Consider the following 27,601-nt stretch of genomic DNA (forward strand, 5'->3'; position numbering starts at 1 on the left):
GTGGCTGGAGGAAGAAGATCAGGGGAGCACTTGAGAAGGAGTACTATAAAAAGGAAGCCATCTGGGTGTGAGAGGAGTGGTGTTCAGTCAGAGGAGGACAGTGAAGGGAGCAGGAGCTCCGCAGGAGCTCTGCTCAGGAGGAAGAGAGACTGAAGAAAGGAGAGGAGCAGGGTGGAAGGCTACAAGAAAGAAAGAGTGGATCCTAGGGGTACGGGAAGTGCTGGAGGCCATCCGTATGCCCGAATCTACCAGGAGTGGAAGGATCAAGCCTAACTAGTGAGAATTGCATATTCAACTAGAAACCGGAGGCTTCTGCACTTTCAGGGTGTAGTTGCCACAGCCACAATTAATCGCCAAAAAGGTAGCCGCACAGGATCCAGGGAACTCCAGGTTGCCCACAAAGATCTGAGGTTACCGGCTTGGGACACTGTTTGTGAGGCGCAGGGCAGGAGGGTGAGAGCCAGCGCAGGAAGACGACTGAGAAAGGCACACAGAATGGGGTCCCGTTAAGTACTTCTGACATACCTGAGGGATTGCTGAACCCCTCCCTGAGTAGACACAGGACAACGTGGGAGGTTATACACCGGTAACTGTAACCTGGAATCTTGGCAAACTGTGAGTAAAACCCTGAAGACTGCACCCCACTGTCTCTGTGAATTTGCTGCGCCATCACCTGCCTGCGCTACACAGCACCCGTCACATCTACCTCATACAACATCTACACTGCCCTGGAGCTTAGCTCTACCTGTGGAGAGCTAAACCAACTCTGCTGCATTAACAACAGCTCCAGAGGACCTGCTCCGCAGCGGCGGCTCCAAATACACGCATACCACAGGTGGCGACACGAACATTTCATAAAAACTATAATCCCTTTCTTTAAAATCCCCTTTTATTGACCGCCCTGGGTCACGGACCAGGTCACCACCACTGGGGCATCTCCCCTAGCAACGACTGGCCCGGCTACCGAGTACCCCATGGCCCAGGGAGTGCATCAGTATCTCCCGGAACAAACTCAACTAGACTCCTCCTCCGAAAAAAACCTCCAAAAATCTTGAATAGGTACAGGTAATTCCCCTTTTTCCACAGCCGCAATGCGACCATTACAACATTTATCATAGCACTTCGGACTCCAAGAGTTTATCATATTATTAGTAGACCAGTCCAGCAAAGGATTGTGCAGTTTTAACCAAGGCAATCCTAGAACGACCGGAGAGGGTAAATTATTTAATACAACCAAGTCCAAAATTTCTTGGTGAAGTCCATTGATAGTGAGGGGAAATGCTGCAACCTTGTAAGTAATACATTTCAAGGGAGTGTTATCAATTGCAATCACAGAAATAGGTGATGACAAAGGTTTGGATTTCAATTTAAGGTTTTCCAAAAACCCTTTATCAATCACATTAAGTGTTGAACCACAATCCCTGAAAGAAAAACTCCTGCAGAACGTAAACAAGCTATACGGGCGTACCTGACCTTTTTTTTTTCTTTACTTAAACGAAGCTCACAATACTTAATCAAATGGTCAGCTTTACCACAATAAAGACACAATCCCTCGGCGAACCTCCGGTCTCTTTCCTGAGAGCAAAGCTACATCGCCCCAACCTTCATCGGTTCTCTGCCGTCTGAGCAGATTTTCTGGGGACTAGGACCTGGCATTACAGGAGTCTTTACCTCATTCTGCCTAGATCTCAGCCTCCTATCCACATTAACAGCTAATTGCATGGCATCCTGCAGAGTCTCAGGTGTGGGGAATGCAATTAGCAAATCCTTAACCCTTTCATTCAGACCAGCAAGAAATAGACATTTCAGAGCAGGATCATTCCATTTGACTTCTGAAGCCCACCTTCTAAAGTGTGTGCAATAATTTTCAACATCACCTGACCCCTGATTCAAATGCCTGAGTTCTACCTCAGCAGATGAGATTTGATCAGGATTGTCATATAATAGACCCATAGCACAAAAAAATTCTTCTACCGACCTTAAGCATGGATCATTAGGTTGGAGAGAAAAGGCCGAACCTTGTGGTTCATTGCGCAAAAGTGACATAATAAAACCAATGCGCTGTGATTCATTCCCAGAGGACCTTGGTCTCAAACGAAAATATAACAAACAAGCATTTTTAAAGGAAAAAAAATCTTGCAGTTTACCATAAAAAACATCAGGCAGTCCTACCTTGGGTTCCACAAAATGCGCTCCAGAACAGCTACTCACGTGTTGCTGGAGCTCGGCCACCTCCAGAGACAATCCCTGCAAGCGTTGAGCCAAATCCTGGACGGAAACCATACTGATCCCTGAATTTCTTTCCTTTTAGTTTTTTTTTTTTTTTGGGCTGGACTTACTGCTATGATCTGCCACAAGTACTAAGGAAAGAAAGGGGAAAGCTATCCCTACAGTAAGACTAAGCTGAATCCCTATGATGTAGTGGGCTGCCTGTTCCTTGCGAACAGACCCGCCTTAGTCCTCGGCTAGTCTGAACGAAGACCTAATGCATAAAGGGAAGGGGTCCCTAAAAGAACTAAGGACTGGAACAAAAATGGGACACCTCCTGAACAGAGAAAGTTGTTGCAGAGCACAAAAAGATAAACTGACAAAAAGGTACTAAAGGTCCCAGAAGGACCAAGCGAACTGACAGAGATAGGCACAGAAGCACCTGGCTAGCAAAACAGTCAAACAACACTGAAGTCCAGCACAGCCAAAAGGGCGGAGCTGGAATATAAAGGCAGATGGTCACGTGACCGCAAAGCACAAGATGGAAAAAACAAACAGGAGGGTTCTAACAATAAGGACACATAAATTGTTATAAACTTCAATCACTGACTAGACAAGAATGAGCTGTCATAAGTCAGGATTGGGTCCAGAAGCTGATATCCAGCATGTTTTGAAAAATAAGGGTCATCACTGTAAATGTAAATCTTTCAATCAACTTACACAACATATTGGAAAAATAACATTTACTAGTAGTGGTGTTACTTGAAGCTCATGTGTCCCAATGCAAAAGCTCCAATGGGACCCCCAATTGTTGTAGATCTTTCATAGTAATGGTCTTTTCATATGGGCCAAAGCGACCTTTTGGGCTCCCTAGGCTCCACGTCCTTGGTGTGATTGCAACCCTGCATATATTATAGTTGCGCCCCGGTTTACTAGTACCTACCTGACAAAAGGGAATATTGATCAAAAGGATTATTTCTAGTCTTTATGCCCTATCTGCATTCAAAAAAAAAGTTGATGAGCTTAAATTCAAGTTGAGAACCTTTGGTCAATCCTCAAAAAGCAGATGGATAAATAAGAACACAGAAATTGTTATAAACTTCAATCACTGACTAGACAAGAATGGGCTGCCATCAGTCAGGATTGGGTCCAGAAGCTGATATCCAGCATGTCTTGAAAAATGAGGGTCATCACTGTAAATGTAAATCTTTCAATCAACTTGATGCATTCGTCAATAAAAGTCTAAAAACACTGAAGCAGCAAACTGTGTGAAAACCAAAATCTGTATCTCAAAACTTTTGGCCACGAATGTACTAATCCAAGGGTGGCCAGCTAATTGGATTTTAATAAGCACAATAAAGGCTATACAGATTTTAAAGCCCCTTTTTCTGTGTCATAGTGTGAATGTTCAGTTAGAAGGGTAGGATAGGGCTGCATAAAAAACTTATAGTCTACCACTCAACTTTACCAATAATGGTGGCCATACAATAAGACCACATCGCAGTACCACAGGGTTGTGACTGTGAGAAAAAAAATACTGTATATTCTAACACATGATATATTATGGAGATATTGTACCCTAAGAGTATTGTTTCTGTCTAATGAAAAACTATCTTTGTGGTCCACAGCATTTTTTCGATTTTCAAGAGCAATAAAAAAATTAAATATGGGCTGATATTGGTTGTTATGGACATAAAATAGGTTTACTTTTGGACCATTTTCATACAGACTTCACATGAGTGTATTATGGTGGCACTATGCAATGGCACAAAGTGTGCCTATAGGTTCAAAATACACATCCATGAGTTCATTAAGATAGGGCTATAGTGATGCAAATCAATCATCTCTATTTCATTACTGCATCTACAGAATAAAGACTTATCCGGGCAAAAAGGGGCTTGGAGCTGTGAAAAGAACACAAACTAAATGATACTCACTAACTTGTACCCACCTTGACCCAGTTAGACACAGAAAGAGGAAATTACATCGTCCTATTAAAGGCAGGACCGCTGTGTCTTGTGATTGGCTGCAGCGGTCAAGTGACTTGACCAGTGTGTCAAATGTTTTTCTGATGATGCGCTGCTCAAGTCACCTAACCGCTGCAGCCAATCACAAGCATGGTGCAGATCATCAAGATTACTAGTAAAACCTCTCATAACCCAGATTCTCGTTACAAATATTGAATATTCTGATATACTAGTTCTACTCATTCTATTTTAGTGTCATTGATTACATGCATGAAATATTTTTTAAACTAAATTAAAAATCTGCATAAATAAAAAACTGAGCTTGTCGTATGAACGATGCAGCAATCTACTATTTATACCTGCGTCTTCACACAGGATTAAGTAAGTGATAAGATCTCACTGCCAGCAAATGCATTCTCTGGGCTTCAGATTTGCATAGTATGAGTCACGAATCTCACAGCCTTGCGAGGAGTGGAAGTGTTACCAGATGGCCTTCATTCCATGTATTTATTCAGATTCTGTTTTATACCATAACATAATGTTACAACATTACCTATAGGTGACGGAACTCAGTATTTTTATAGAGTTTGTATTACAACATATGCTAATGAATTCTTCTCACCAAACAACGTGGAGATATTCCTGTCCATGATCCCTATGAATACACAATTTACTATTGTCCTGATAATCTTACACGACGTATTGGAAAAATAACATTTACTAGTAGTGGTGTTACTTGAAGCTCACGGGCCCAATGCAAAAGCTCCAATGGGGCCCTCAATTGTTGCCCATCTTGGTCTTTTCATATGGGCCAAAACGACCTTTTGGGCCCCCTAGGCTCCAGGGCCCGGGTGTAATTGCAACCCCTACACATATTATAGTTACGCTCCTGTTTACTAGTAGCTAGCTGACAATTAAAAGGGAATTGTAATCAAAAGAGTAATCTCTAGTCTGTATGCCCTATCTGCATTCAAAAAAAACCCCTATGAGCTAAAATTGAAGTCCTAAGTGTTAAGGTATGGTCACACATAGGTTTTTTACGTGGATTTTTTTGGCTAAAAAATCCAAATCTAAAAACCGCTTCTAAGAGATATGTGGTTTTGGCATGGCTATGTAACATCATGCATTTTTGGGCACCACGGTGTCTCAGTGGGGTCCTGGGTTTAAATCCCACCAAGGACAACATCTGCAAGGAGTTTGTATGTTCTCCCCGTGTTTGCTTGGGTTTCCTCCGGGTTCTCCAGTTTCCACCTACACTCCATAGACATACTGATAGGAAATGTAGATTGTGAGCCCCAATGGGGACAGTGATGATGATGTCTGTGAAGCGCTGCAGATTATGGTGGTGCTATATAAGCAAGAGTAATAAATCAATAATAATGATTTTTTTGTGCGGTTTTGATTCATGTTTTGACACGTTTTCAGAGTTTTTGTATGGGATTTTAAGTATACTATTGGGTGTATCAGTATGCTAGTGTTGTTTCTGGTATGTTTCCAGGGCAAAAATTTTAAAAAAAAAATAGCTATTAAAAAAAGCATGAAAAATGCATTTTTTGCCATGGTTTATGTACAGAAAACAGATCAAAAAGTGACATAGCATGTTTTTCTTAACACACCAGCATGTGCACTACACTTACGTTTTTGCATTCAAATGAATTGGAAGCTTGGAAGCAGATTTGAAGACTTTTTATAATGTGGATATTGGAACAAAATCCACACCACACCAAAAGACCCTGTGTGAACATACACTAACCGATGCTCCCTCTCTAGCATATTAGACTCATCCTTATATTACGTTTGCCTATTGTAGAGGTTTTACTCACTCAGCTGCGGTTGAAGTAGGCACAGGAAGCGATTTCATTAAAAAGTCCAGGCAGATTTATTACAACTTCATAGACCGATCAGCATAAGTAAACTAAAAGACAGCCTTTTCCGGCACAAAGTGAAAAACACAAAATAAACAGTCCATACAGTAGTGCGGGTTCGCCCCCTTAGGTCAGTGTCCTTTAGCAAACACACTAGAGGTCTCGACACCTCCAGTCACAGACACTGAATGAGAAAACTCGTCTCCATTTTATCTGACGTACCAACCCCCCCCGGGGTGGGATATGTGAGAAGCCACTTCAACCCATCTCTTTGACTGCTCGCAAAACCCGGCACTGATACGCCCAATTAACCCTCTCAGCACTATGTGTGCAGGAGCATGCTTTCCTGGGTTTACATCACCGAAGCTACCAACCTCGATGATACATATCTCCCATCAAGGACCTGTCCGGCGGCCATCTTACACTTTTTTTGGCACTATATTCCCTTATAGCAGCCTTTTTAGCTGTCATGACTTCTCATGGCAAAATCTGCTGATTGCCAAAGGTGGATAGGAATTATGGGTCTTATTTATCGAATCTGCCTTATAAAAAATCATCTATCTAGTGGGGTACTTGAATCAACAAAATGATGTCCCATTAGTCAGCTTTAGGATCCCCAATAAATGACCAGGACAATAGTCAAGGGAGACTAAATCTGGTGCTGTCAAGAAATGAACAGTCTCATTGACAATCATAGACGGCAGAAGAATGGCATGGACAGTGTGCTATTCTGACTAGAAATAAAAATGTTGGGTAAAATCATTTTAAAAAGGGCATTCTTCAGTTTTTTGGGTTATTTTTTTGCACATGCTTAGTAAAAGAATAGAAACTACTTCTACGAAGTAACAACACTGAAGTAAAAGCTAGAAAATGTAAGTAATTAGATATACGATGTTAAGGCCTACACAATCTGTGCCCCAATTCATGGATCTCCACTGATAAAAACTTTTCACATACTAAATATTTCATCAATCCAGGTAAATTTAGGTAAAGATAAAAAGTACCTTTCTTCTCTTGAATACTCCTTTGGTGCCAGGGACAGCTTCACATACTCTGCTGAAGGCTTCTCTACAACAAAGAACATCAATAAAAGCACATTACTTAATTTATTCTTCAATATTAAAGGGCTTGTCCTGTTAAAACAAGTTACTTATCACCTATAAGCGGGATAGGTGATAACTTGCTGATCATCTTTTATCGGCTAAGTAGATAAATTGGCGTGCACTCTGTCTCAGAGCGAGGTGCAGATGCAATGGGCTAGTGAGCCCAAGACAATGTACTAACGTTAATTCATCGCACTCACTTAGTTGTGATAAAGTGTAATTTATTGGTACAGCATAAATCAAATTAATCAAACCAGAGATAAGTGGCGACAATATATTGGGACGTTTCGGCCTAAGCTGGCCTTATTCAATCCAGTCGCTATTGCTGCTGGCTGATGTAGAGGTAGAGGATTTAGGCTGTTCTTAAGACCAGGAGTGAGATCTCTGTAGGGATAGACTCTTAGTGATCCAGGTAATGCTGGTTTCAGTGGTTTAGTAGAGGTCAGTATCTCGGCCTCTCACTAGCAAGGTGCAGCCCGCGCCGCTACTCACCACTACCAGCTCAGCCCTGCCGTCGGCCAGATACTGACCTCTACTAAACCACTGAAACCAGCATTACCTGGATCACTAAGAGTCTATCCTTACAGAGATCTCACTCCTGGAATGCAGCCCTTGGCAGCCCCCTAGGGAAAAAATGGTCAAGTATGCGCTCTGCAGCACTATTTTACTCGCATAGGTGAACTTGTTTTAACTGTACAACCCCTTTAAAATATATATTTTCTATTAAACAATATACATATGTATATCATTATATCATGGATGAAAACATAGATCATTTTATGTTTTCAACAAACATTGCATATTTCCTTGTCACCTTAGATCTATGTAAAAGTCCCATAATAACAGTTGATGGACTTATCCAGGGGTTTCGTTTGGTACTACATAAGTTGTGTGTACATCTATAAAAGTTCTACTTTGTGCTTTGCGAAGGTACCAAAATATTTTCTGCTTCACCAACAATCGTCCTTGAAGGTAGTTTAGGGGAAAAAATTAAATTCATACGAAACTCAGTCTCTGCATATTCTTTTAAAGGAAATTAGCAGTGGAGAATAGCCCTTTTTTCATACAGTGGCTCAAGGACAATATTACGGAGCCATAATATGATCTTCTCCTATAGTCATGCATGAGCCCTTAAAGTGACTATCCATTCAGGAACTCAATACCTATATGTAAGTCAGTACTATTGTAGATGATTACCACCTACTTATTTTTCTCAGATTCTGCTGCTTGACTGCACTTTAGCTCATCTCCATAGGACATGCCTGCGATGTGACAACAGTTTAGTTGCTGTAATTATAGAGAAAGTCAGTGTGTGTACAGATTTTTTATATCATAGCAAGAGCAGAAGATTTGTAAAGCCCAGATCACTAACCCACCAGTAAGAAAAAACATTAGGTAATTTCTATACATATACTGGGAGGAAAGAACCTTAGCAAGAGTGATCTTGCAGAGTCACTTTATTAAATTTAGTGTTCCCTGGTGCATGTCTGCCGAAAGCTACATTATATTAAGTTTAATATATGTTTGTGAAAATTCTTTATATTATATATAGAATGTTTGCAAATGTAACTTCTGTAGTTAAAAAAATATTCACCTGTTTACAACGTATGGAATGACACATTTATTTATTACATTTTTTGATTTGCACTGTCCGCTAATACCTCAGTACAGGGCAAGATGCTGACCACACTATAGTTAGAAGATGGCACTCGAGCAGCACATAAATATGAAAGAGTGAGCAGTACAGACAATCAAATCTTTTGAAATTCTAATTCACTGCAAATTACAGGTACTAAAATTGCTTTAAAAAGATGTACATAACACTCCGAGAACTGTGTGCAAACCCTTTCCATCTCTTTAACTTATACCCACCTGACTAATGTCAAAGTGACCTCATGCTAGAGATGGATGGTAACTCTGTAGTAAAAATACTTCGCCATTGGCACTTATTCTCTTTCCATACAATTTGTACAACATTATCATTAACGTTTAACAATTTTTTCGACCCTAATAATTCAACCGTTACCAAAAACCACTTAGCAAGAATTGCTAGGTAGATAAATACATGTACAGAAAGCAAAATGTGGCAGCAGGCATGGCATGTACAGTTGTCAAATTAGACTAGAATTGTGCAACAAAGACATGAACAATTAAATGACTGCGTTTTTAAATTTTTCCTTTTTAAAATGTAACCCCTTTCCAAAAATGAAACACAATAAGAAATGCTGGCTAGGTGCACGTTCAAGAAGCTAGCCCGTGCACAAGAGCGCTGTATAGGTATGGCATGTGTGGATGTAAAATTTGACTAGTGTGACAGAGTCACTGGTATTATATGCGAGGGGAGGTATGTGTCACTCGGGATGCTCTCATGTGTGAATTGAGACCTACTGAATTTCTGCCAGCATGTTATATGCTGGGGGTTAACTCTTTAAAAGGATGTGGTTTTATGGGTATGACGTAGAGATGGGATGGAAGTCATTCCCCATACCTCCACCTCAGGGTGTGACTGAGCAAGCATTAAATGTTCAGTCCTGTTTTTTGTCTCCGTGTTGTGTTTGGAGAGGCAAGGTCTCCAGACTGGACAGCCATAGCTCAGGAAGGAGCTGGAGGCTGGACATAACCTGTGTGGGCAAACCGCACACACACATATGGACTGTGCTATCATTTATCTTTTGTTTTGTTGTTTTGCCAGTAAGGCCATGTTTATTGTTTCTGGATTTGCAGGGTTTATGCCATATAATAAAGCCTGAAGAGAAAACCCGGTTCCTGAGTCTACTTCCGGAAGCGGCCGAGCGAGTCATCCTACCACAGTTGGTGTCAGAGTGCGTGCAAGATTCCAGGAACATGTGTACCTGCCATAGAGACCGGTGGATGTCCTGGGTTATGGCCGCCAGCCAGCTAGAGGAGTCCGGCAGCCAGCCAGAGAAGTCCAGCAGCATGGAGGAGCTCATTAAGCACCTGGTACAGAGTCAACAACAGATGCACCAACAGCACTTGCAGAGCCAGCAGCAGCACCAGGAGACGACCAAACTGTTATTGCAACAGATCCAGTTGCAGCAAAAGGCAAAGCAGCAGCACCAGCAGCAGCAGATACAGCTTCTGGCGGACGCCATCCAGGGCAGGGCAACCACCCCACCCCCAGGGCCGACTGTTGATTCCCACGTCAGGAAGGCGGTAAGACAGGCCATGCAGAAGATGACCCCCGAGGATGATGTAGAAGCATTTCTGACAGTTTTTGAAAGGGTGGCTGCTCGCCTGAGACTTCCTCCAGAACAGTGGTCAGAGGTTCTAGCACCATATTTGTCGGGGGAACCCCAAAAGGCATATTATGACTTGGCACTGCAGGATGCCAAGGAATACGCCAAGTTAAAGACAGAGATCTTAGCACGCCTAAGAGTGAATATGGCGGTGAGAGCCCAACGACTCCACCATTGGGCGCAGGCCAGCAACAAACCCACTCACTCGCAGATGTTTGACCTACTGCATCTCGTTCAGAAGTAGTTGCAGCCAGAGTCCTCCACTCCGGCCCAGATGGTTGAGCGGGTGGTGATTGATAGATTTGTGCACTCCCAGTACAGACTTGGGTTGCCCAGGGCGATCCCCAGAACGCAGATGACTTCATCGGCCTGGTAGAGAGGTACCAGGTGGTTGAGAAATCCCTCGAGAAAGCAGAAATAGTCACTTCTCCATAATGGGATACCCAAAAGGGGGCGGGTTCACCATGGAAGGGGTCTAGAGCCACCACTGGGGGCGTCCCACTCCCACTGAAGGCGCCACAAGGACTGTTGCTAAAGATCTAGTCTGTTGGCGGTGGCACCACCCTGGACATGTAGCTGCCAGGTGTCATATGTCCCTGAGCCCATGGACTGCAGCCTAGGTAGACGGGTCTCCTATTATGCTTATCCCGCCTGAAGTGCAGACTGTCGACCCGGCTAGGGGCCGCAGGCATGTGCTGTGTCCGTTAATGGGGTGATGGTGCTTGGAATGTTGGATTCAGGGAGACTAGTGACCCTAATCAGTGCCAACCTTCCCCACCAGCTGATCTCTGCCAAGACTGTGGGCGTTCGCTGCATACATGGGGAAGCCAAGGACTATCCTGTGGCCACAGTGACAGTGGGAACAGACTGTGGTGTCCAATCCCACGAGGTCGGGGTGGTTAAGGACCTGATACATCCCGTGATATTGGGGCGTGGTTTCCCGTTGTTCTGGAACTTGGGAGGTAGCGGAACCGGACTGAGTCGTGTGGACAAATTCCAGGTCCCTAAGGAAATACTCCCATCAACATCTGAAGGGGATGAGTTCCCATTTTGTGTCCTTGACAGCGACGAGGACGAGACTGTGACCGAGGAGGACGACCTCCCTGAGTTAGAGGTGACCGGAGAGAACTTTGGGTCTGCTCAAGTTCGGGACTTGGGACAATGTTACTGTCTGTAATGGGGTTGCTCAAGAGCCGGGGGCAGACACAAGGTACCCACACTTCGCAGTTCAGGGGGAGTTATTGTATCAGGTGACCAAACCAAGGGGTGATGAGATAGTGGAGCAGCTATTAGTTCCAGGGCCATACCGACAGGGCCATACCGACAGAGGGTATTAGAAATGGCCCATTCACATGTTCTGGGGGGACACCTGGGGGTCGAGAAAACTCAGAAGAGGATATTGAGGAGGTTTTATTGGCCACGGTGTTTTCGGGAGATCCTGAACTATTGTAGATCCTGCCCTACCTGCCAGATAACCGTGCTCTCCTCCCACTTCCGTAGTCCTTTAATCCCCCTACCTGTGATAGAAATCCCCTTTGAGAGGATTGCCATGGACCTAGTGGGGCCCTTAGTCAAATCGGCTCGGGGTCACCAATACATCCTGGTGGTCATGGGCTATGCAACCCGGTACCCGGAAGCCGTACCACTGAGGAACTCATCGAGTAGGAGCATCGCCCGGGAACTTGTCCATTTATTTGCCAGGACCGGACTGCTGAAGGAGATCCTAACGGACCAAGGAACCCCGTTCATGAGCAAGGTAATGAAGGAGCTGTGTAAAGTCCTTCAGATTACCCAGCTGCGAACCTCCGTTTACCATCCACAGACAGACGGCCTGGTGGAGCGCTTTAATAAGACCTTAAAAGCAATGCTCAAAAAGGTCATAGACAAGGACTGGGACTACCTGCTACCATTCCTGCTCTTCTCGGTAAGAGGTCCCACAAGCCTCTACAGGTTTCTCCCCATTTGAGCTAGTGTATGGACGATATCCGCGAAGGCTCCTTGATATTGCCAAGGAAACCTGGGAAACCTGGGAAGCCGAGGTTACACCCCACTGGAGCATCATAGAACATGTCGCCCAGATGCAGGAGAGGATGGCGAAAGTGATGCCTATTGTGAAAGCTCATCTCCTCCAAGCACAAGAGGCCCAGGCAAGGGTCTATAACAGGTCAGCAAGGCTGAGACAGTTCCAGTCTGGGGATCGCGTTCTGGTGTATATTCCCACTGTTGAGAGCAAGTTCCTGGCCAAGTGGCAAGGCCCGTATGAGGTGGTGGAGAAACTCAGAGAAGTGAACTACAAAGTTCACCAGCCTGGCTGAAGAAAGCCACTCCAAGTGTACCATCTGAACTTGCTCAAGCCATGGCGAGATCGGGAAATGTTTGGGGCTTCTTGTTTGGGAGTCAGTCTGAAAGCCAAAGTCGAGGACGTCACGATAGCAGAGACTCTATCGTCGGCACAGAAACAGCAATGTAGAGAGCTGCTGCAAAGGAACTGTGACCTGTTCTCGGAGTTGCCAGGGGGTACGGAGGTGGTCGAGCATGATGTGCTGATGGAAGCGCATGTTAGGGTAAACCTCAAACCCTATAGGATTCCTGAAGTCAGCCGTGAGGTAATCTCAGCTGAGGTGAAAAGGATGCTGGACCTCGGCGTGATAGAGGAATCGAAGAGCGGACGGTCGAGTCCCATCGTTTTCGTGCCAAAGCCCAATGGGGAGTGGAGATTTTGTAATGACTACCGCAGGCTGAATGAGGTTTCCAAGTGTGACGCATACCCGATGACCCGCGTCGATGAACTTATCGAGAGGCTTGGACCTGCGAGATATATTACCACCCTCGACTTGACGAAGGGCTACTGGCAGATCCCCATGTCTCAGACGGCCAAGGAGAAAACAGCTTTCTCAATACCTGATGGGTGCTTCCAGTACACCCGAATGCCTTTCGGACTGCAGGGGGCACCAGCCACCTTCCAGAGGGCCATGGATCGGATCCTTGGCCCACATAAGAAGTATGCCGCAGCCTGCCTTGATGATATTGTCATCTTTAGCCCAGACTGGGCTAGTCATCTGCCAAAGATACAGGCGAGTCTGGATGCGCTAAGGAAGGCAGGACTTACGATAAATCCGAGAAAATGTGCGGTTGGGAAAGAGGAGGCCAAGTACTTAGGCTACGTCATAGGGAGAGGCGAAATTAAGCCACATGTCAATAAGATCAAGGCAATTCAGAACTGGCCGCAACCGCTTACCAGGAGGCAGGTGAGAGCGTTTCTTGGAATCGTCGGATATTACCGGCGGTTTATCCCAAATTTTGCTATGATTGCCGCACCACTGACGGACCTTCTGAAAGGCACACAATCAACGATGGTGAAATGGACCTTCTAAACCGAGATGGGGTTCCAACAGCTGAAGATGGCCCTTTGTAAGCAGCCGGTCCTGGTTGCACTAGACTTTACTAAAGTGTTTGTGCTCCAGACAGATGCCTCAGAAGTTGGCCCAGGAGCCGTACTGTTGCAGGAGATAAATGGGGAAGAGCATCCCATACTGTACATGAGCCGGAAGCTCTCGTCCTGTGAGAAAAATTATGCCATTGTGGAGAAAGAATGCTTAGCCATAAAATGGGCTATAGACACAATAAGATATTAACTACTTGGCCGAAAGTTTAAATTGGTGTCAGACCATGCCCCTTTGAGATGATTGAGGGAAAAGAAGGGTAAGAATGCCCGAGTAACTAGGTGGTCCTTAGGTCTCCAAGACTTTAATTTTCACGTGGAGCATAGACCCATAGACCCGGGAAGTTACTGCTAATGCTGATGCCCTCTCCAGAATTCCCTGCTTGGCATCTGAAGGTGCCCAAACCCCCGGCTTTGGGCAGAGGGGGGGAATATGTGACAGAGTCACTGGTATTATATTTGAGGGGAGACCTACTGAATTTCTTCCAGCATGTTATATGCTGGGGGTTAACTCTTTTAAAGGGTGTGGTTTTATGGGAATGACGTAGAGATGGGAGGGAAGTCATTCCCCATACTTCCACCTCAGGATGTGGCTGAGCAAGCTTTAAATGTTCAGTCCTGTTATTTTTCTCGGTGTTGTATTTGGAGAGGCAAGGTCTCAAGACTGGATAGCTCAGGAAGGCTGGATTTTTTTTTAAGATTCTGTCTCTTACAGTTGAAGTGTACCTACTATAAAAATTACACACCTCTCCATTCTTTGTTGGTAGGAAAACTTGCAAAATCGGCAGTGTATCAAATACTTATTTTCCCCACTGTATCCACAATGGATAATGGATCAGCATCCAAGTCTGAATGTATTACTTGTAAATTTTGTTCCTAATTTAGTCATGGATTTTACCATACAGCATTACAAAGCATTGCATAGGGTAAAGTGTGTAATAAATGTACACCAGAATTAGAAAGCTGCTGCAACTTTCAAAATCCACAGTACACTTTCATTTTCATATAGATCTTTTGTACTACATGTGGACATGGTTTTGAAAATTCGGTTCACTTTGGCTTTGTGTGTTTAGGTGACTTTCACACCTTCAGTATTTGGTCAGTATTTCTCATCAGCATTTTGTAAGCCAAAATCAGGACTGGGTGGAAAATGCAGAAGTGTTGCACGTGTTTCTATTATACTTTTAGGCTGAGTTCACACATTGCGTATTTCCCTGCGTTTTTTTACGCGCGCGTATTTCCTGCTTTTTTTACCTGCGTTTTTTTACACAGGTAAAAAAAGCACCTCCATTCACACATTGTGTTTTTTCACGGAGGTGCAGGAGAAAATGAAGTGTAAGGAGCATTGACACCTGTATGTAATGTAATGTATGTGTCTGTGTCTATGTGTCGTGTGTGTGAGTGTCCCCCTAGCAGTGTATGTACAGACAGCTTCTGGCTGCAGTACATACACTGCTTTAAAAGAAAAAAAACTATGGATACTCACCTATCCGATGGATGGGAGAGGCGTCCGGTCCGCTTCCGCGGCTTCCAGCATCTGCCGTGAAGCGATCAGCTGACTGTCAGCTGACCGGCTTGTAAATCAGCTGACCGGAAGCAGGTAAGCTACAGTTACCTGATCGCTTCACCGGCAGATGCTGGAAGCGGCGGCACAGTACCGGACGCCTCTCCCATCCATCGGATAGGTGAGTATCCATAGTTTCTTCTGTGCCTCCATTAAAAAGCGCTGGAATTACGCAGTGTGTGAACACAGCTGCGTAATTCCATCGCTTATAATGGGCACAATAGGAGAAAGCGCAGGACACAGCTGCGTAAAGAATTGACATGTCAATTCTTTACGCAGCTGCGCTTTCGCGCTGCGTAAAATCACACTGTGTCTGAACGGCAAAGTGAATTTCCCATTCACTTTGCTGGCAGACACAAGGCACATTGCGTATTTTGAAAAAGCGCGCGCAAAAAAGCGCGCGAAAATACGCAATGTGTGAACGCAGCCTTACTCTAATTGTCCCCTGATCTGAACATCATTGAAAATCTGTGACTAGACCTCAAAATAGCAGTGAATGTAAGACGACCCAGGAATCTCAGAGAACTGGAAGAATTTTTCAAGGAAGAATGGATGAAAATCCCACAAACAAGAATTGAAAAACTCTTGGCTGGCTACAAAAAGCATTTAAAAGTTGTGATACTTTCAAAAGGGAGAGCTACTAGGTACTAACCATGCAGGGTGCCCAAACTTTTGCATCGGCCCATTTTCCTTTTTATAATTTTTAAAATGTAAAAAATTACAATATATATATTTTTTGCCTAAAATACAAAGGAAATTTGTCATCTTTAACTTTAGCCCTTTTAGAAATAATTTCATCTTCAACTTGCTTAACTGTTCACAATAACAGTAATTTTGACCAAACTTTTACATGCCACTGTATGTCCTAAATCATTATTGCATTTGCGACTGTTTTGTGTAATGTTTTTGGTGTTTTGCATCATTTTTTCTTTGCACCAAATTCATCTTTCTCTTTGCGCCTCTTATTTTTTAGTCTGCATTATATGTGTTCCACCTGTTTTTTTTTATATTTAGCCACTGAGGGAATGGTTTAGGGTTACCAGATGTTTTCTCCTGAATCATCATTTGCGATTGTTCAAAACGACGCTACAGTTCTTGCAAATGTACAGTCACCCTGCTCCCTGTAGTGATTCTATGTGTGACAGAAATTTTTGTGCATTTTTTATGACATTTTGCAGAAAGGTCGACTTTTTAGCACAAAAAAAAAAAAAGACCATTGCAGGATGTGCAAAATTTATGAACCGCGTGCACCATTTTGATGAATTTGGCACAAAAAAACATTAATGAATACAACAAGGTAAAATAAGAAAAGTGACTTCACACGCTCAGGATGTTCTGCACATTTGAGGTGCGGATTCTGCACTGTAAGGCCACGTTCACATGTTCAGTATTTGGTCAGTATTTTACATCAGTATTTGTAAGCCAGAGGGGTGCCCAAACTTTTACATGCCACTGTAAGCATCTATTTAGCCTGTGAAGTCAACGTGTTGCCTGACCGCATCGCGTGAGAACAAAGGATATATTTATATAAGTAGGTTTTACCAGGAAAACTCAAAAATAAAAAAACACACAGCTTTTAATATTTGGATGCATTTATTAGAAGCATCATAGGCTCAATTACTCTGTCTTGATTGATTTTCCAAACTTGTTGGTTATGTTCAGTGATATGATCTTCCCAAAATCTGCAAATATTGCCTAGAAAGGAACAAAAGAAATTACAATTATTGTAAGAACCACTTTCTGCTTAAAGGGAACCTGTCATGTCATTTGTCCTATCTAAACTGGCCCCTTTGAGTTGTTAGTGATGCAATCACTAACACGCTTTTTTCATTAAAATCGATGCTTTTATCCTTTGTAAAAAGCATTTTGTATGGTTATATCTTACCTGCTCGTGTAGTGGTGTGCTTCATGGCGTTTAGTCAGGCTTGTCGCCGCCCACGCCATTTTGTCGCCCATTTTTCATTGGGTTTGCACCGACACCACTATTTTCATTGTTTAAATCCCACAATTGCGCATTGTGTATGGGCCAGTCGCGGCTCTCAGCGCATGCGCAGTGAAGATGTGTGTAGTTTGTTGTTTGCTTCACAATAAAAAGAAAACCAAATGTTCACAGTTGTAGATGTGTTCTTTATATAAACTGATGCAAACCCTCAAAAAAAACAGTGAAATTCCAGGTTGTGAGGTAGCAAAATATAAAAAATGCCAAGGGGGGTGAATACTTCCGCAAGCCACTGTACCAGGATGGGGCCAGGATATGGGACATATATATATATCAGGATGGAGGACATATACACCAGAAAGGAGTCCAGGATGGGGGACATTACTATATAATGGGGAGGAGGTGCAACTTGTACGTCTTTATAGAATTTAGAATGCTACAAAGGCCCATACATCTGACGAACATGCAGGGAAGGGGGCCTGATTCTGGGTTGTAGTAGTAGATTCTTATAGTAGCTATGAATGCCATGTGCATTTTACCATATTTTGTACTGTGTACAAGTTACAGCCTTTATTGTAGTCCAAAACTGAATTCACAATTGAGGAAACTTCAGAATCAGAATTTCTCAGCACACATTTAGGTGATGAATCCAGCATGGCCTTGTGGCTCCATACAAAGGAAGACCACAATTCAGACACATGAATAAGTCTTGGGATGTCCTGTTGCCCTCTAAACCTTGCATATAGCATTTATGCATACTTTATCGAAGTGCCATAGTTTATCAAAGTGCCACGGCAGTTAGATGTGGCAGTTGAGCAGGGCAGGAGACAGGTAAGACATGCAAGACAATTAAACAAACTTGTTTCCAGGTCATCCGTTTTGCAAACAGTGTTCACCATTTGTATTTGTGCCATTTACGTTCTAGCTGCTACAATCATCCACATTCACCATTCTCCCACAAATTCTGCACACTTCATCCATATTAACCTCTCTCTCCTCTCTTCTCCTATGTACAGCTGTCATGCTCTCTTCACAATGTTATTGTTAGTATCTATGTTGTTTTACTATCGGCCATCTTGTTGTGGTTTGCTGGCTTCTAGTCTTTTTCTCTGGTCCTGGGTTTCTTGGTCATGTGATCTCTGCACCCTTTATTACTCAGCACCTGGCTCTCATTCCCCGCTGGACATCAGTGTTGTAACGCTCGTGCTCTGGCTAAGTAGCCTTGTTTAGTTCTACTTGCTTTGGACTATTGTTATCCTGGGACTTCTTGTTCCACCAGTTTTGTTTCCTTTGATTTTTGTTTCTGCAACTAACTTTTCTGTTAGGAGGTCTCCTGATTTTGCTCCCAGCCCTTAGATCTTTTAAGGACCCCTTTCCCCTTCCTACAGGTCTTCATTGGAGTTCAGTGCAGGAGTTTCGGTGGGGCTATTCATAAGGAATAAGGAACCCACCCCAGCGTAGGGTAAAGCTGAGTCTCAGTGCAGGGACAACTTTTCCCTCCTATTCCTTAGTTCTAAGTTGCAGAACATAACAGTATGTCCAGCCGCGTTTAAAAAAAAAAAGAAAAAAAAAAGTTTTTTTTGTTTTTTTTTGTTTTCTTCTCCTCTCCTCTTCCTGGATTTTCTTCAGTATGGTTACCATTCAGGAGCTTGCTCAACGCTTGCAAGGGTTGACTCTGGAGGTTGCCGATATTCAGCAGTACGTGAGTAAATACCCTGCAGAACGCTATGAAGAACCTAAGGTAGGATTACCTGAGTGTTTCTCGGGGAAACGACAGGATTTTTTTTCATTTAAAAATGCTTGTTTGTTGTATTTTCGGCTCAGACCTAGATCTTCTGGGAGTGAACTACAGCGTGTAGGAATTATTATGTCTCTATTGCATAAGGAACCTCAAATCTGGGTGTTTTCCTTGTCTCCTGATGACGTTTGTTTGAAGTCTGTGGAGGCATTTTTTGATGCCATGGGTTTGCTATATGATGATCCTGATACGGTTACATCTGCTGAGGCAGAGCTCAGACGACTCAAACAGGGTTCTCTTGATATTGAGAGTTATTGCACCCTGTTCAGACGATGGTCTGCAGAGGTCAGGTGGAACGACCCTGCACTCAAGTTTCAGTTTCTGGCAGGCTTGAGTGAAAGGGTTAAAGATTTGCTCATTGCATTCCCTCCACCTGATACTTTGCAAGTTGCCATGCAGTTAGCTATCCATGTGGATAGGAGGTTGAGGGCTAGACAGAATGAGAAGTTTCCTGTATTGCTGGATTCTGTTTCTAACGATATTCCTGCCGACACTGGGGAACCTATGCAGGTCGGGGCAATGTCATCCCGCTCCAAGGAGAGGGACAGGAGGTTCTCTGAGGGACTTTGCTTATAGTGCGGTAAGGCTAATCATTTCTTAAAGCAATGTGAGGTTCGCTTAAGGAAAGAAAAAAAAAATGGTCAGTAGAAATAACACTCCCGTTCGCATTGCGTTTTTACGTTCTGCTGGGGTGTTTTTTCCTGGTAATACCACCTGTCAGGGTCGTTTGATTGAGTTTCAGGTTATGGTGGATTGTGGTTCTGCACTTAATTTGATTGATCAACAATTTCTTGAAAAGTATAAGTTTGATTCTGAACCTTTGTCGTCTCCTTTTCCTGAGGTGGCGATTGATAATACTCCCCTGGAGTATGGGAGCATTCTTCGAAAGGTCACTGGGTTTCCGCTTACTATGAATATGGAACATCAGGAGCAGATTGATTTATTTGTACTTGCTAAGTTGCTTTCCCCGATCGTTCTGGGGTTGTCCTGGTTAAAAGTGTATAATCATTTGCTGGACTGGTCGTCTGGTTCCATAAGATCCTGGGGTCAGGGGTGTTATGGTAAGTGTTGTAATGTTCACATTGCGTCTGTTGTGAAGGGGGAGATACCTGAACCCACTCAGGATTTTTGGAGGTTTTTTTCGGAGGTGGATTCGAAAGCTTTACCACCTCATAGAGATTACGATTGCGCTATTGACTTCATCCCTGATGCTAAGCTCCCTAAGAGTCGATTGTTTAATCTGACAATTCCTGAGAGGGAGGCTTTGAAGGAGTACCTTCAGACTAGTTTAGCTGCGGGTCACATAAGAATCTCTAAGTCTTCTGTGGCGGTTGGATTCTTTTTTGTCAAAAAGAAGGATGGGGGTCTTAGGCCATGTCTGGATTTTCGGGAGATTAATAAGATCACTGTGCGCAATTCTTACCCGTTACCACTTATTCCGGATTTGTTTAACCAATTGACCGGAGCTAAATGGTTTTCTAAGATTGACCTTCGTGGGGCATATAATTTGCTGCGGGTGAAGGATGGAGATGAATGGAAGACAGCTTTTAACACCCCCGGAAGGACATTTTGAGTGTTTGGTGATGCCTTTTGGGCTTACTAACGCTCCTGCATTTTTTCAAAATTTCATCAATGACATTCTGAGACCCTTGATCGGTAGGAGTGTTATTGTTTATCTGGATGACATTTTGATTTATTCATCTGATCTTGAGTCTCATTGGCAGAGAGTCCGCGAAGTTCTTCAGATTCTGAGAGATAACACACTCTTTGCTAAATTGGAGAAGTGTCAGTTTGCTGTCCAGAAAATTAGTTTTTTGGGTTACTTTATCTCTTGTGATGGTTTTGAGATGGACCCGGTGAAAGTTCAGGCTGTGCTGGAGTGGCCGAAGCCTGAGGGTTTGAAGTCCGTTCAGAGGTTTTTGGGGTTTGCCAATTATTACAGGAGATTCATAAAGAATTTCTCTGTCATCGCTAAACCCATTACTGATCTCACCAAGAAGGGTGCTAATACAATCCAATGGTCCACTGAGGCTAAAGAAGCTTTTGAGTATCTCAAGGAGAGGTTCAGCTCTGCTCCTGTTCTTATGCAGACAGATGAGACCAAGCCATTTTTGGTTGAGGTGGATGCCTCATCTATAGGCGTAGGGGCAGTTCTGTCCCAGGAAGGTGAGGATGGGGTGCATCCCTGTGCTTTCTGTTGAAAAAAATTTTATGAGACAGAGCTCAACTATGATGTTGGGAATCGTGAGTTGTTGGCTATTAAACTCGTGTTCGAGCACTGGCGACATTTTTTGGAGGGGGATTGACATCCAATACAGGTTTTCACTGATCATGAAAATTTGATTTATCTGGACACAGCTAAACGTTTGAATGCCCGTCAGGCTAGGTGGGCACTGTTTTTTGCCTGGTTCAATTTTTCCGTAACCTTTGTCCCAGGGACAAGGAATGTTAAGGCTGACGCTTGTCGCGTAGTTTCTCTCCAGCGGTGAATGCTGAGAGGGAGGAGTGTATTTTGCAGAGAGGGGTGGTGGTGGCCGCATTGGATTCTGAGTTGGAGAATAGCATCCTAGGAGCTCAGAGTGCGGCACCAACTAACAGTCCGTGTGGTAAATATTTTGTGCCTAGAGCCTTGAGGAGAGCGTTGTTTGTTGAATGTCATGAGTCTTGGTTGGCGGGTCACCCAGGGATTTCGGAAACTAGGAAGTCTATCGGTCGGAGTTTCTGGTGGCCAGGGTGGCAAAGGGAAGTCATCAAGTGGGTGCGTCAGTGTTCTGTGTGCTCTAGGTCGAAGGTCTCTCACTCTCCGGCTGCGGGTTTGCTATGCCCCTTGGAAGTTTCTAGTTCGCCATGGACGCACCTTGTCATGGATTTTATCACCAATCTGCCTTTATCGGAGGGTTTTTCTGTCATCTGGGTTGTTGTGGACCGGTTTAGTAAAATGTCTCATCTGGTTCCGTTCAACAAGTTACCTTGCGCCAAGACTCTTGCTAAAGCTTTTGTGAAGGAGATTGTTAGGCTCCATGGTGTTCCCACTGACATTGTTTCCGATAGAGGACCACAGTTTGTGGCTCGCTTTTGGCGTGCTTTTTGTGACAGATTGAAAATTCATTTGTCATTCTCGTCGGGGTATCATCCAGAGTCCAATGGACAGACTGAAAGGAAGAACCAGGATGTCGAGCAGTTTTTGAGATGTTTTGTGGCAGACAATCAGCAAATGTGGTCAGAATTTCTACCACTTGCGGAGTTTGCCCTTAATAATCATACTTCTTCCTCGGCTGGTTGTTCTCCTTTTTTTTGTTGTACTAGCAGGTATCCATCTTTTGGTCCTTTTTCCAAAGTTGGGGCTTCTGTACCGGAGGAGGACAATTTTTCTGGTGATTTGGAGAGGGTTTGGACCAGTGTACGTCTGAACCTTAAAGAGGCTAACAGGAGATCAAAAAGGTATTTTGACAAAAAAAAGAAAGGAGCCCTTGTTTGCTGTTGGGGATATGGTTTGGTTGTCCTCTAGGAATCTTTGTTTGAAAATTCCTTGTAAAAACTGGGGCCTAAATTTGTGGGTCCTTTCAAAATGGTTCAGATTGTCAACTCTGCAGCGGTGATGTTGGGTATTCCCTCGTCCTGGAGGATTAATTCTGTGTTTCATGTGTTGTTACTTAAGAAGGCGGACATGCCTGATAAGCAGGCGAAGCCTACTGTTCCTCCTGTTGATGAGGACGGTGAATTTGAGATTTCTCGCATTTTGGATTTCAGTGGCATAGAGGAAGATTACAGTATCTTGTATCCTGGAGAGGTTTCGGCCCCGAGGAAAATTCCTGGGTGAAGGCCGAGGACGTCGCGGCCTCAAGGCTAATTAAGGCTTTTCACAGGAGATTTCCTGGTAAGGCACGGCCTAGAGGATCCGGAGGATCCTCCTAAAAGGGCAGGTACTGTTAGTATCTATGTTGTTTTACTATCGGCCATCTTGTTGTGGTTTGCTGGCTTCTAGTCTTTTTCTCTGGTGCTGGGTTTCTTGGTCACGTGATCTCTGCACCCTTTATTACTCAGCACCTGGCTCTCATTCCCCGCTGGACATCAGTGTTGTAACGCTCGTGCTCTGGCTAAGTAGCCTTGTTTAGTTCTACTTGCTTTGGACTATTGTTATCCTGGGACTTCTTGTTCCACCAGTTTTGTTTCCTTTGATTTTAGTTAGCAGGTCTCCTGCTTTTGCTCCCAGTCCTTAGATCTTTTAGGGACCCCTTTCCCCTTGCTACAGGTCTTCGTTTGAGTTCAGTGCAGGAGTTTTTTATGGGGCTATTCATAAGGAATAGGGCACCCACCCCAGCGTAGGGTAAAGCTGAGTCTCAGTGCAGGGACAGCTTTTCCCTCCTATTCCTTAGTTCTAAGTTGCAGAACATAAGAGTTATACCACACAGATCCATTCATTCCCACCATGCAACACAGGAAACGCTCTCACAAATCACTCAACCATCTGCTCACTCTCTGTATCTTCCTTCTCTTAGTCGCAGGTGATATTTCTCCTAATCCAGGACCCTCCAGTAATAATAACACTTACCCTTTCCCTGTTACATTCAGAAACCCTGCTAATCTCATTAATATTCCCTGCATATCTTCTGTCTCATTCAACTGTGCCCTTTGAAATGCACGCTCAGCATGTAATAAACTCTCTTACATCCATGAATTTTTCCACTCTAATTCTCTCAACCTTCTGGCTCTCACCGAAACCTGGATCCAGCAGTCGGACACCACCGCCGCTGCAGCTCTCTCATATGGTGGCCTACACTTCTCTCATACCCCGAGACCTGACAACAGATCAGGTGGAGGTGTTGGTCTGCTTCTTTCAACAAAATGTACTTTTCAGGTTATCCCCCCAGTACCCTCCCTTATCTTCCCTTCTTTTGAGGCCCACACAGTGAGACTCTACCGGCCATTCTCCTTGCGAGTGGCGGTTGTCTATCGCCCTCCAGGTCCCTCCCGTCAGTTCCTGGATCACTTTGCTGCCTGGCTTCCAAATTTTCTATCCTGTGACTTCCCCACTCTAATCATGGGAGATTTTAATATCCCAATTGGCGATTCTCTTTCCCCATCTGCCACTCATCTTTTCTCACTAACCTCCTCCTTCGGGCTTTCACAGCTTGCTAATTCTCCTACACATGAAGACGGGAACACATTGGACCTGATCTTCTCCCGGCTTTGCTCAGTACATGACTTTACTAACTCTCCCCTTCCACTCTCTGACCACAATCTTCTTTCATTCTCTGTCAAGAACTGTGACTCTACTCAAGAAACCCCCACTTTCCACACTTATAGAAATATACGCACCATTAACACCCATAAATTTATGAAAAAGTTGCAATCATCATTGGCCCCAATCTCCTCCCTCTCATATCCCGACTCTGCATTGAAGCATTATAACGAAATATTGCTATGCGCCTTGGATGAAGCTGCACCTTCTACACAAAGAAAAAATCGGCATAGACGCCGACAACCCTGGCACACGCCTCAAACACATCTCCTCCAGCGGTGCTCCAGGTGAGCTGAACGGCTGTGAAGAAAATCTAATCTGCCCGAAGATTTCCTCCATTATAAATTTATGCTGAAAACATATAACTCTGCCCTTCACCTCTCCAAACAAACCTACTTTAACAACCTCATCATCTCACTTTCCAATAATCCTAAAAGCCCCTTTGACATGTTTCACTCTCTCCTCAATCAAATTCCCCAACCACCGACCTCAGCGCTGACGATCTGGACAATTATTTCAAAGAAAAAATTGACCATATCCGACAGGAAATTTTCTCCCAATCCCCAAACGTTATGCATGCTCCCTCCCCCCCCCACATTGTATCTTGCTCACTTTCTGACTTCGCACCAGTCACAGTGTTAGAACTCTCCTGTTGTTTTTTTTCTAGTTTGCTGGTCACATGACCTTTTTTGCCTATTTAATCCGGCTCCGCCCTCCTGGCCTTGCTGGACTTCATTGTATTACTACTCTTGAGCTAGCTTGGTGCTCTGTTACCTTTCTCTGTTAGTTTTGCTAGGTCTTCTGACCTCTATGTTCTATGTTGTGTGTTTGTCTTTTACTGCTACAATTTCTGCTAGGAGGTGTCCAACTTTATCCCAGTCCCTAGATCTTGTAGGGATCCCTCCCTTGCATCTATAGGTCTTCGTACAGACTAGCTGAGGACTTTAGCGGGTCTGATCGCAGGATCAGGTTCCCCGTTACATCGCAGGGATCCAGTTTAGTTCTATTGTAGGGACAGATCTCCTGTCTTTCCTTAGTGCTTGTAGCAGATCATAACACACAGAAGATGAAGTGATCGGGCTCCTTGCACATTCTCGCCCTACCACCTGCACCAGTGACCCTATTCCCTCACATCTCCTTCAGTCCCTTTCTCCAGCTGTCACCACTCACCTAACTAAAATTTTCAACCTCTCCCTTTCATCTGGTATCTTTCCCTCTTCTTTTAAACACACCAGCATACATCCATTGCTTAAAAAAACATCCCTTGACCAGAACTGCATGGCCAACTACAGACCTGTTTACAATCTTCCCTTTATCTCTAAACTCCTGGAACACCTGGTCCATTCCCGTCTAATCCGCTATCTCTCAGACAACTCTCTTCTTGACCCTTTACAATCTGGTTTCCGCTCTTTACATTTTACTGAAACTGCCCTCACTAAAGTCTCTAATGATCTACTAACAGCTAAACTAATGGTCACTACTCCCTGCTGATTCTCCTGGATCTCTCTGCAGCATTCGACACTGTGGATCACCAGCTCCTCCTCACTATGCTCTGCACTATTTGCCTCAAGGACACTGTTCTCTCCTGGTTCTCCTCCTTTCTCTCTGACCGCTCCTTCTCGGTGTCTTTTGCCGGCTCCTCCTCCTCTCTCCTTCCCGTTACTGTTGGGGTTCCTCCAGGATCAGTCCTAGGCCCCCTTCTTTTCTCCTTATACACTGCTCCTATTGGACAAACAATCAGCAGATTCGATTTTCAGTACCATCTTTATGCTGATGACACCCAATTATTCACCTCTGCTCCAGACATCACCCCTGCATTACTACAAAAGACCAGTGATTGTCTTTCTGCTGTGTCTAACATTATGTCCTCCCTCTGTCTTAAACTGAATCTGTCAAAAACTGAACTACTCCTATTTCCTCCCTCCACTAACCTACCTGTGCCCGATATTGTCATTTCCATTTCTGGCTCAACCATTACTCCCCAGCAACAAGCCCACTGTCTTGGGGTCATTTTTGATTCAGATCTTTCCTTCACTCCTCACATCAAATCACTCGCTTGTTCATGTCATCTACTCCTCAAAAACATCTCAAGAATCAGGACTTTTCTCACCTTTGACTCGGCAAAAACTCTTACTGTCGCTCTTATTCACTCTCGTCTCGACTATTGCAACTCTCTACTAATTGGTCTCCCTCTTACTAAACTCTCCCCTCTCCAATCCGTCCTTAACACAGCAGACAGGATCATATTCCTCGCCAACCGCTACACCCTGTGCCAGTCATTGCATTGGTTGCCCATCCAATATAGAGTTCAATTTAAACTTATCACTCTTACCCACAAAGCGCTCCATGCTTCAGTACCCCCCTACATCTCCTCCCTTGTCTCAGTCTACCACCCTACACGTGCCCTCCGTTCTGCAATGACTTAAAACTAAAATCCTCCATAATCCGAACTTCCCACTCCTGTCTCCAAGATTTCTTGCGTGCTGCGCCAATTCTTTGGAATGCACTACCCAGGACAGTTCGATTAATTCCCAATACCCACAGTTTCAAGAGGACCCTAAAAACCCATTTCTTTAGACTGGCGTTTCGCCTCAACACACTATTCGTCCGTCCCAGTTTTGGCCCATATTAAAATCTTCTCCAATTTCAGGTTCATACCATCCATGCACTTAATAGCCTCGGTCAGGACTATACACATACTGGCTGGCGACCAGTCCATGTATTATTATTTATCCTATGCATTATACAATATATGTACACTTTACCTTATGTGTCCCCCATTTCCTCATAGACTGTAACCTTTCGATATGAGATATGCTTATTCTGTATTGTCTGTATAAGTCACCCCTAAAATTGTAAAGTGCTTTGGAATATGTTGGCGCTATAAAAATAAAAATTATTATTATAAACCCCTTTATAAAGGGGTTTTCCAGACAGGCAAAATTGTTTTAAAAACTGTTTGGAAGGTTATGAAATAACAAAACAAAGATTTCTCTATATTTGCAGATAAATAGCATTTGTACACATGACAGGTTCCCTTTAGGTATTGCATGATGGTATCATAACCGTGATGTAACATGCAGTATTTCTAGTGGGGCATATAACTACATGCAACTATCTACTCTATGATAAGAGACACAGCTCAATCTGTGGCCACCGCATGTACAATTTATTGTTAACGTAAGTTAGTCAGAGAAAAATGAGGCTCTGAAGTAA

At 43.9% G+C, this 27,601-nt stretch overlaps 1 protein-coding gene across 2 annotated transcripts in view; it reads right to left on the bottom strand.

The window, feature by feature from the left end:
* SHC3 (SHC adaptor protein 3) overlaps positions 1-27,601 on the bottom strand; it is a 143,388-nt gene that overhangs the window by 50,250 nt on the left and 65,537 nt on the right. For both annotated transcript variants that reach the window (XM_073671006.1, XM_073671005.1), the window contains exon 4: positions 7,045-7,108. In XM_073671006.1, coding sequence (XP_073527107.1) covers positions 7,045-7,108 — 64 coding nt within the window. The remainder of the gene's footprint in view (positions 1-7,044; positions 7,109-27,601) is intronic.

The sequence above is a fragment of the Phyllobates terribilis genome, unplaced genomic scaffold (assembly GCF_046119375.1).
Source record: "Phyllobates terribilis strain yellow unplaced genomic scaffold, ASM4611937v1 Scaffold_1__5_contigs__length_1240528914, whole genome shotgun sequence".
NCBI classification, from domain to species: Eukaryota; Metazoa; Chordata; class Amphibia; order Anura; family Dendrobatidae; genus Phyllobates; species Phyllobates terribilis.